This window comes from Melospiza georgiana, chromosome Z (assembly GCF_028018845.1).
Source record: "Melospiza georgiana isolate bMelGeo1 chromosome Z, bMelGeo1.pri, whole genome shotgun sequence".
In the NCBI taxonomy this organism is placed as follows: Eukaryota; Metazoa; Chordata; class Aves; order Passeriformes; family Passerellidae; genus Melospiza; species Melospiza georgiana.
In genome coordinates this window covers 21,604,355-21,615,300 of record NC_080465.1, presented here as the reverse complement: position 1 = coordinate 21,615,300, position 10,946 = coordinate 21,604,355, and the positions used below count along the sequence as shown (strand labels likewise).

General features: G+C 45.0%; 1 protein-coding gene across 1 annotated transcript; it reads left to right on the top strand.

Annotated features, from left to right (window-relative positions):
* Nucleotides 1-2,133: 2,133 nt before the first annotated feature.
* THAP1 (THAP domain containing 1) lies at nt 2,134-8,765 on the top strand. The gene is made up of 3 exons (XM_058043812.1): nt 2,134-2,316; nt 2,648-2,843; nt 6,772-8,765. Exons 1-3 carry the CDS (start codon nt 2,246-2,248, stop codon nt 7,237-7,239), a joined length of 735 nt encoding a protein of 244 aa, XP_057899795.1. The 5' UTR covers nt 2,134-2,245; the 3' UTR covers nt 7,240-8,765.
* The last annotated feature ends 2,181 nt before the right edge of the window (nt 8,766-10,946 follow it).

Here is a 10,946-nt window from a genome sequence, read left to right as displayed (position 1 = left end):
TACAGGCTTTTCTGTCATATTCCTGGACAAGCAAATGGCAGTGACTGGTACCTTCCATCAGCTGGGCAAAGAGAGCTGTCCAGGAAGAGAAGCCATAGCCACCAAGCTAAGGCAAATAAACCTTCTTTTCTTTCACTCACAAAGAAAGTGTAGAGGGGGAAAGTAGGCTGAGGAGAAAATTATGATCTTTGTGGGGTCAGAGAAAAAGCCATGGAGGCTCACTTGGGTCTGGGGTCATTGTCAGTGAATTTCTAGATATAATGTTACGCTTGATTGGGGCGACCCTAAGGGTGGGTTACCTTGTCATTCCTATACAAAAACTGTCACTTATGTAGGACAGTTTTAGTTGTTGATCAAATGCAGAGTGAGCCCACAGAATGGGAACATGTCGACACTGCTCGAAATAAACTTATTTGTAACAACAAATCGATTTGTTGGGAGATGTATCTACTGTTTGCTGATGTACCTGCAAACTACTTTTAGGTGGAGTGACACGGAGTTGTTTTACACGTCCTTAATGCAACTGTGTGTTATGGCAACGTGGTCTTCCCCTTGTTTTCTTTTGCCTTTCCCCCGCTCCTCATTTATTTTAAATTTTTTTTTTATTTTTCTCCCCAAAAAAAGTCAGAACCTCCCGCGGGGCTCACAGCGCCAGGTTCTTCCTGTCGCTGTGACAGCCGCGTTGTGCAGACTCGTCCGTCCGACCGCACCCCTGTCTGCCGGCTGGGACAACCATCCCTGGCCAGGACTTCGGGCATGGCGCGGCCGGAGGAGGCCCTAACGGGCTCCCCTCGGCGAAGGAAGGGCCGTAGCGCAGCCCTCAGGCCCGGGGTCGGAGGCGTTGCCCAGCTGTGGGTGCGGGCCGTGGGCGGCGCTGTGGGTGCGGGGTGTGGGCCGCTGTGTGCGGGATCTCAGCACCTCAGGACTGATGTGCAGAGTGACCGAGACCACCCCTGGGGGGCTCGGGAGTCCTGGAATGTTGCCAGAAGTGTCTGGTGGCTGGACTTTGATCCTACACAGGAGACGACACCTGTATGAGGATGGGAGGATTTCACTGGGGTAAATGGTGAAGGGATAAGTTAATTAGAGTGTGAAACACAGGGTTTAAGATTTCTGTACAGGGAGGTCTAAAGAAGTAAGATGGAGGAATTGGGGCGTGTCCTGTCCTTCTTCTTCCTCTTCTTAGCCTCCATCTTCTGTGGTGATGTTGGCACTTTGGGATTGGTTATTACTAAAGGTGTACTGGTCAATAAGGGTAAAAGGTATTGGGGGAAATAGGTAAATATTGTATACGTAATTTTGAGTATAAAGATATGTGACCGCCCCGGGGCTCTCAGTGTGCTCATGGCCGACGTGCTGTGCAGACCTTTGTGGGGCCGAGAGAAAATCTTTTAGATAATAAACTAATAAACACTGAAGACCGAGAAAAAACCTGAAGCCTCTTTTCGTCCTTTGGAGCGCGGGCTGTCCAAGGCCACCCCGGGCCTTTCCAGGTCATTAAAACAGCTGAGAAACCAACAGCTGTGCTCAGCTGTGGGTGGGGGGTGTGGAGGGGAGCGGCTCTGCCCAGCTGTGGGTGCGGGCCGTGGGCAGCACTGTGGGTGCGGGGTGTGGAGGGGAGCGGGTCTGCCCAGCTGTGGGTGCGGGGTGCGGGCAGCACTGTGGGCGTGGGCCGTGGGCGGCGCTGCCCAGCTGTGGGCGCGGGCCGTGGGCGGCGGAGCCCAGCTGCGGGTGCGGGGTGTGGGCGGCGCTGCCCAGCTGTGGGTGCGGGGTGCGGGCAGCACTGTGGGCGTGGGCCGTGGGCGGCGCTGCCCAGCTGCGGGTGCGGGGTGTGGGCGGCGCTGCCCAGCTGCCGGTGCGGGGTGTGGGCGGCGCTGCCCAGTTGCGGGTGCGGGGTGTGGGCGGAGCACAGGCCCGAAAAGGAGGTGGAGCAGGGGACAAGAGGCGGCCGGATTGGCGAGCCTGATGAACAAGGCCCCGCCCGCACGCTGCGCGCCGACGCGCCCAATGGGCGGAGCGCGGTGCGCGCCGCTACCGCGAGAGGTTCCGTTGAAGCTGGCGCCGCCATCTTGGAGTTGGGAGAGGCCGCGCGTCCCGTTCCCGTCCCTCTCCGTAGGGCCACGGGCGCGGGGGGGGGCCGCGGGAGGCGGGGGAAGCATGGGCGTCCGGCGGTGAGTTCGCAGCGTCCCGCCGGCTCGTCCGTCCCCACGAAGGCCGCCCCGCGGCGGGCGTGGGGTTGGGCGGGATGGTGCAGTCCTGTTCCGCCTACCGCTGCCGGAACCGATACGACAAAGAGAAGCCCATCTCTTTCCACAAGTGAGCGCGCGCGGGCGCCGGGGCGGGGTCGCGCCGGGGGGCGGGACCAACGCGGGACCGCGCGCGCGAGGATCGCGGGGAGCCGCGGGGGAGGGAGCGCGTGGCGGGTACCGACGGACAGACAGACAGACAGACAGAGAGATGTGTCTGTTCGCCTGCTCCTCCCGGCGTCTCCCTGGGGACAGCCGAGGGACGGGACCCTCTGAGCCGCCTGTTGCAGAGCGAGAGCGGGCTGAAACCTCATCCCTCCCCACTCCCCATGCGGGTCAGGAAGGTTTTGGCTCCGGTTATAAAGCTTTCCAGAAAAGCTGAAAGTGCCTCTTGCTTGCAGGTTCCCTCTTACAAGACCCGATCTTTGCAAGAAGTGGGAAGCTGCTGTTAAGAGGAAAAACTTCAAGCCGACCAAGTACAGCAGCATTTGCTCAGAACACTTTACCCCCGATTGCTTTAAGAGGGAATGCAATAACAAGCTCCTAAAAGAGAATGCTGTGCCCACAATTTTCTGTTACACTGAACCCGGTGAAAAGGTAAACCCAAAGCACCCATGGCTGCAGGTGCCAGAACGTGTTGTGCATGTCACTGGTTGCAGAGTGGCAGGGCAGCGAGCAGGGAGAGGATGCAGGCTGGGAAGGATGAAGGCCGGCAGGACGCTGAGCCTGTATCCCTGGGGTGACCAGGAGGACTGTGGTGACTCAAAATACCTGCAACAGCTGTGCTTGTTTTCTCTGAGGCTCTCTGAGGCTTTGGAACACAAAGTGTTGTACAGGCAGGCACTGACTTTCACCTGCTCATGTGTCTATTTAATTCAGCATCCGTGTGCTGATTAAATGGAATGGCAACAAAGTAAGAAGGTATTACCCTGTCGTTAAACTGTTCCACAGCAATTTTTGCATATTCAGAGTCTGAGAGAGCCTTCATTAATGCTTGGAAATGACACTTACTCTCTTCCCTTGGCGGATGGCTACTGCCAGCATTGAAAATGCAGTGGATGTTAACTGTGAAACTTAACTGGCCTCTTTAAGAGAGCTCTGCGCTTTGGCTTTGCAAATTAAAATGAGCGGCAGAACCATACATACCTCTACCTCTATCTGTCTGTCCTGAGAGCATCTCTGTCTTGCCTTAACATTATTTTCAAAAGCCATACTGGTCCCTGACTTCTGATGATAGAGTCTTCTGAGTGAGGTATTCCCTTCACTGTGCCACTAGAACAATTTACTGTGAGATGCAAGTTACTTATGAGTTCTTACTTCTTGATGTAATAACTTCAAGACAAGAATGGAAAAGATTGATTTTAAACTCCTTTAAAGGATATAAAATATTTGATCTCTTACTACTTTGCCATAGAGAAAGTGGTAAATGAGACAGCGGTAGCTAGAGTAGGTCTGGGGGGCAAAAGATTTAAATGGGATGAAGTGCACAGAAGAAAACTCAGACTTTTTCTTGTTCAGTTTTTCTCTTTATATTCAATATTGGAGTGCTGCAGAAATAAAAAGGCTACACATTTGAAAAATTAAAAGTGGCTAATATCACAGAAGAGAATATAAACAGAATGCAAACAAGGAGACAGACAAGTTACAGGGAAATATGGTTGTGTTTTTTGCTTGATTACACTTCCTTGCTTATCTGTGAAATACACATTTTCTTTGTTGTGTGTAAAATACTTGCAAATTTTTTTACAGTCTGAAAACTGAATGGGTGTATAGGGTAGTCTGCAAAAGTACTGTTGGTGCAGCAGGATTAGTAGTGAGCCACGTTCCCAATTTCGCTGTCATACCTGGATCTACAAAAACACAGAAGAGTGAGTGCCTTTTAATTCTGAAGGATTCAGTTCTATTTTTATTTGTTCCATGGCACTTTTGAATAAACTGCCACATATCTTCAAGTAACAACGTAATAACAAAGAATAATTGTGGTTGTTTTGGAGTTGAATCCACGTGGATTTTGAAATACAGATTTTTATCTTTCACACTATGTAATTTGTAACTTTTTCTTATGTCTTAGAAGAAGTATTTGTTCACTAAAAGAAATAGTTAGAAGTCATTGATGATGTCACAGAGATACCAAAGATCTGTTCTCTGTGATATGTTGTGACAATAATAATTTGTATATACAGGTAGCGTATGCTCTATAGCTTCAAATAGAAGTCTCTGTGAATTCAGCAGTCCAGCAGTGATCTGATTTTTGCTTTTGTTTCTAGCAAGAATGAGTTTCTTTTTGCTAGCTCTACCTTTGCCTTGTAGGGTTTTTTAGTAAAAAAATTTGATAGTGACAGCTGATAGGGTCAAGCTCTTTACAATATTCATGTGTGAATTAGGTATGCTAACAGCAGCAGTTTTTTATAAATGAGAAATAAGACTGATAGTTGGCTGATTTTGTACTTTCATATGATCAGTTATATTTGAGTGCATATTAAACTTCCCTTTAATGCCAATCTTTTCTTCAATACCAATCACCAAACTGCCTTTTCAGTTACTGTCTGCCAAGTGCTGTAGTTTGTGTAGGGGACAGGTAGACACCCACACATCTATTTTGCTTGTATCTTAAGTCAGTGAAGTTAATGATACAACGTTCAGATCTGATGAGCTTGATATTTTGATGGTGAGGACTGTTGGCTGTTCTTAAAATCAATGGCTGTTCTTAAGACCAATGTTTTCCCAGTCCTTATGCTTTTCTTTGTACTAATAGTGTTGGCAACAGGTGGGTAGGTAGAAAATTTTTTCAGTGCCTCTTTTACTGAGAATGTTTTAAGCTTTCTTTTCAATAGGCAATATGCAAGCTCTTTGGTTTCAACAGTGCTTTTTCAATCAACATGTACACAGAATCATTTTTCAATTATACTGGATTCTTTTGGGGAAGAAAAAAATCTGATTCTCTGCTCTGGCCTATACTCAAATGAATCTGTGTTGTCCTGACCTGTACAAGTGGACCTATCACGAGCAATGTGACAAAACCTGCAGTTTTTTATGCAAAAAAACCCTGCAGTGGAGTTGAGCCAATTGATATTTTGCTGCTTCCATCTGCCAGCTATGTAGTCCTGTTTCTTAACATTAACTGGCAGTGTGAGCTCCCAGCCCAGAGAGCCAAACGTGTCCTGGGCTGCATCCAGAGCAGCGTGGGCAGCAGGGGAGGGAGGGGATTCTGCCCCTCTGCTCTGCTCTGGGGAGAGCCCACCTGGAACCTGCATCCAGCTCTGGGCTCCCAGCACAGGGAGGACATGGAACTGCTGGAGTGAGTCCACAGGAGGCCAGGAAGATAACCAGCAGGATGGAGCACCCGTCTTAGAGAAACAGACTGAAAAAGTTGGGGATGTTCAGCCTGGAGAAGAGAAAGTGGTGTGGAGACCTCATAGCAACTTTCCAGAATCTAAAGGAAGCCTACAAGAAGTCTGGAAAGGGACCTTTTTATAAGGGCAGGTAGTGACAGGCCAAGAGGGTACGGCCTTAAGCTGTAGGAGGGCATGTTTAGATTAGATATTAGGTAAAAATGCTCCACTGTGAGGGTGGTGAGGCACTGGAACAGGTTGCCCAGAGAAGCTGTGAATGTCCTATCCCCAGAAGTGTTCAATGGTTGCATGGGAAATGTGGACTAGTGAAAGGTGTCCCTGCCCATGGCAGAGAGATGTTGGTACTGAATGATCTTTAGGGTCCCTTCCAACCTAAACCATTCCATAAATTTTCACTTTTTCCACATATCAAGGCAGGTGTATGTCGTACCTTTTGTTGCATTGCTTTGACATTTAATAATGGGCAGAAAATTTATGCAGTGATAGTTTGAGATCAAATAGCTTTCTGTCATTTTAGCAATTATATTTGAGCAAAAAGTAAATACCAAGGATGAGAAGGCTGCTTTGCTGTTGAAGAGCTGTTTATTTTGGTTCATGATGTCTCTTTTAACCAAACCCTTACGCTGCAGCCCAAAACCTATTAGAGTCTCTCCCAGTTGTTGAGAAGACTGGTCTTACTGTGTCTATCTCTCTGCTGTGTCAGCCTGCTCAGTAGTTAGCCCTCATTCTACCTCAGCAGCAGATTGTCCACTTCTGATGTGTTTTTGATTCGATTAGCTGGTAGGTTCAATATGTAGTGGTATGATGCAGCAGAAAGGAGGAGGGACAAAGGGGGATGAGATGGCAGCAATGAGTTGCTAGGTCATCTGAACTCTGTTTTATGGAACTGTAGTCTGTGTTCTTGCTTCTTAGGTAATTAAAAAACCTATTTAGACATAAGGACTTGAGTTTCAAAGAGCCCTTAAAATGAAGCTGGTTAAAAATATGTCCAGTTGAGAAGTCAGACAGAGCTGGCCCAGAAACATTTGCCAGTTTTGAAAATTGTGTCTTTGAAGTTTATTTTATTTGTTTAAATCCTGGTTGTTTAGGTTATTCTGGGGCTGTAATAAGGGAGTTGTATTGTAAACAATGTTAAGCATGAAAATGTACATTTTTTGTCTTGGTCTTTCTAGTCTGAAGAATTTGGAGAGCAGCCAGAAGATCCACTGCCGCCTCCTCCACTGCCACCGCCGCCACCGCCTCCACCACCACCACCACCACCAGCAGCTCCAGTACTACCACAGTCTCCATCAACTCCTTCTTTTCATTTGTCTCAAATAGATGCCAGATTTGTAGATCCCAGTATTGGATTATTGATGCCCCCTCTTCAGACCCCCAGCAATCTTGCTGTTTTTTGCGATCATAACTACACCGTTGAGGATACAGTCCATCAGCGGAAAAGGATTCAACAGCTGGAGGAACAGGTTGAAAAACTGCGCAAGAAGCTCAAGACCGCGCAACAGCGGTGCCGGCGTCAGGAAAGACAAATTGAGAAACTAAGAGAGATTGTTCAGTTTCAGAAAGAAAAAGACATATTGGCAGGAAAAGGCTATGTGATTCTGCCTAATGACTATTTTGAAGTCGTAGAAGTACCTGCCTAGGAGTCACGAACATAGTTTTCACTTTGGTAGGCCAAGAAATTTAGTTTAAAAATTAAATTCTTTCTAATTCTGTAAGACTTTCGGGAATTCTAAAACAATAATTAAGCAGTCATACAAATAAGATAATATTTTTTCTTTATTGTCATTTCAGTTTGATATACTTTTAATATATTGAAGATGCAAGTATCTCAGAATTAGAATATGCAATGAATTTACAAAATATTAATTGCTTCCAGAAGGAAAGGACACAAGATTGAAGACACATAGGAATTAACTTTTTTTACAATGTCTGTCTCATGCTTACAGGGGCTGGGAACTGAATCTGGGTGAGAGTGAAGTTTAGGTGTTTGTACACCTAGTGCTTTGTCAAGACTTCTAATGTTCGCTTTGGTAATCCCCAGTAGGTAGTTTTCACTGATTTTAGAAAGAACAGAATTAGGTCAGCTAACATCTGCAAGTGCTGCAGAAAGATAGCTAAGATGCACATTTCAGTCTGGGAAAACTTCCAACTTCAGTTTGCTATGCATTTGAAGAACTGCAAAAAGTAATTCCTGGATCCCTTTGGGTGAGGTATGTAAATGAACCTCTTCTTTTGGAGTAACTGTTCAACACATGAGTGTTTTGAGCCCGATGAGGAGAATTCATTAGCATAGCTAACAAGACCTGTAGAAGCAGCTTTTGTTTTGAGGGCACTTAAAAATAATCCTGAAGTGCAGGGCTGAACTGAACATGTATGTTACTGTTGGCAGGATGATTAAGACTGTTTACAGTGACTGCTTCAAAAGGACACTGGTAATATACAGTCCCAGTATGTTGTAGGGTCATCTTCCCATTAACACTGTAACTGGTAGAGTGTTGTCCTTGGTTTTGAAATTAACTCGCCTGTCAACATGTGTAGCTTCAGGAAATTAAGTAAGTTTGTTCTTCATCCAGGGAGTCAGACTTTTATGGCTTTGCAGTATACAGTGGTTTTATTTCCTTTTTTTCACTCCCCAAAGGGCATCCACCAAAGGGCAGATAGGGAACTAGACTTTGGAGTTGCTTGGTGCTAGACTGGTTTATAATATCTCAAATGCTGCTGCCTCTTCTTCAGCCTTATTAAGACTATTTCTAGTAAATTTAGCATGACAAAGTAGTGCAGCAGATTGCACTTACTTTCTAAAAATTTATTTAGTCAACCAACTCATTGAAAACGAGATAAAATGGCTAACCCTAATGCAGGCTTCACAGCTGAAATTCCTTTATGTACAAGACATGAGGAAATTTGCTTTTCTGAGTCTGTGTCAAACTTGTTTGTGGTGAGGGTTCTAGCTCTGATGTTAAACAAGCCTTGTTCATGATGGCTTTAAAAGCTTCCCTTAATATCCTGTTAGCATGACATTTTGAAATATTTCAAACCAGTCTTGATACTTCTGACCTCACTCATGCCATTTGTCTATTTTCCCTACCATTTCATACACTTAAAATGAACAAAAATGCCAATGCTTCCTTTTGTGTACATTTATTATACCTAATTAAAAATTTGAAAAGCAAATGATGTGTTAGATTTTTTAATTACTCTCTCTTCTCTTTTCCCAGGATTTTGCCAAAATTGTCTTGACATTTTAAATTTTTATTTTCTACTAGTTTCCTTGTTTAGAGTTTGGGCTCCCAAGCCTTGCTGCTGTTACACTTAGTGTTTAAAATTGGTAAAATTCAAAAGTGACAAAGAAAAGACGTTTAAAAAACTGTTGCTATGCTGTTGGCATGTGTGCCAGATAGCAGATTGTGTCTGTTTTCTCTGCAGAAAACCCTCTCTTCTTACTCTGCAGGAATTTCAAGTGTGACTTTCTGAAGCACAGTGCATTACTGCAATACCGCACCCCCTGCCACCCAGCTCTGCGCCCCAGCACTTGGTTGTGTACTCTCATCACCACCCTTCTTATGTTCTCCAGTTCTCTGGAAGTGACTGAGGTGCTGGCTGCACCCTTCTCTGTGGCACTTTCAGCTCACTAAAGCAGCAGGTTTGGCTTGTAGTGGAGAGGCAACAGAGGCAGCAATAGTACCACACCTGATACAAGTTTAAGACAGGGCCAAAAGCAGGGCATGAGGAGAAATAAATACTTTTCTCTGGATGCAATGAGCATTATGTCAGCTTCTTCTGAAAATACATGGGTAGCTTCCTTCTCTGAATGTTCAGCACCATTTCCTTTCACCTGGGCCATGCTTCCCTGTTTCCCCCCCACCTTATGCTCTGGCTGCTGTGTTTGTTGGGCCCTTCCTTTGGGTCTTTTAACTTGATAACCCTTCAGGGAAGCAGCTGAACAAAACTAAATCTGCAAGTTAAATTTTAGGTACAGTGGTAGATGGCTGATACATGGTTGGTGCGCAGAGTCCTTGTGTCTTTAAGCTGTTTGCATTGGTGAAATTGATTTAACAGCTGACTCAAAAATGTTTCTTCTTTTGAGGAGATTGATTATTCCTTGTCTGGACAGTTTCAGAATTAATATGCTGAAGAGGGGACTGCTGTGACTGCAGTTGTCCTCCTTTCCTCTTAGCAGATGAAATTACTAAGAAGAGATGCAGCCTATTGTGATAACATGTTTGAATTTCTCCTGCAGCAGCTATTTTTTTTCCTTGCCAAAAAAAAAGTCGTGTTAACTCCTGATGTAGTCATGTCTGGGCTAAGTGTGGACTTCAGTTGACATATGAGGGCTCTCAGTACCACAGAGCTGTGAAGTGGGGAGAAAAGACTGGTACAGAATCAACTGATTCTCTTTTAGCAATTGACTTTATGCACTGCACCCTGTCCCTCACTCTTTCACAGTCTCTCTTCTGTAGTAGCAGTATAGAAAGAGAAGATGAAGGCTCTCTGCTACTGGTGAGGTTAGGAAAATAATTCTAGCTAATAAGCACAATATGTTCCACTAGCGTGTGTTAAAATTTCCTCTCCTTTTGGGATCTGGTACATCCACACAATCATCTGTTAAAGAGGTCTGCAACAGTTACTGTTTGAATTGACCACAAGTGGTACCTGCATTAGCAACAATTTCGTAAACACCTCTGAAAAGATGTGATTGGGAGTTAAAAAGCAGAGGTTGTAATTGTAGAATGGCATGTGGTTGTTCAAGTGTATGTGAAGTAGCTGACATTTGTTTAAATGCACTTCACTGAAGTCTATTTTACAAACTGAATAATTCAAACGAGTTAGAAAATAGCAAAACTGGCAAAAAAATTCCATCATTAAACTACAGAAATATTTATTTTTAAATGGGCAGATGCTTTAACAGATAGGAATTGGAGTCACTTCTAAACAGAAGTATTGGTGAGTAGCAATTGTATTGAAGGAAAACTGGCGGGAAGAGAAGTGAAGAATAAGAGATAAAGAGGAGAGAGTTTGAAGTCAGTTACATCTAAAGCCAAGAACATGTTTATTAAAATACAGCTACTACAGAGGCAGTGAAAGAGTACCCTACATTTTGACTCAATGCCACTTTGCTTACTTCTCCCTATTACCCCAGTTCCCCTTTTGCTGCAGCAGGGTATCTGATCTATGTGCAATGTTTGCATTTTTTCTTCTTGCACCTCTGCAAAGTATTAGATTTCCCTGTCTAACTGGGACTTCAAGCACAAGAGGTATGTTTTTTAATTAATAGCTAAATACTTGAATCACTTCTTGTCATGCTGAGGGAGTTCTTTGTCACCACTCTGTTTACTCCTGTGTTTCC

Excerpts from the sequence above, each read along its gene's own strand:
- THAP1 (XM_058043812.1), top strand. The coding sequence starts at position 2,246 with ATGGTGCAGTCCTGTTCCGCCTACCGCTGCCGGAACCGATACGACAAA. Across the intron at positions 2,317-2,647 it reads AAGCCCATCTCTTTCCACAA|GTTCCCTCTTACAAGACCCG; the intron begins GTGAGCGCGCGC and ends TCTTGCTTGCAG. Across the intron at positions 2,844-6,771 it reads ACACTGAACCCGGTGAAAAG|TCTGAAGAATTTGGAGAGCA; the intron begins GTAAACCCAAAG and ends TGGTCTTTCTAG.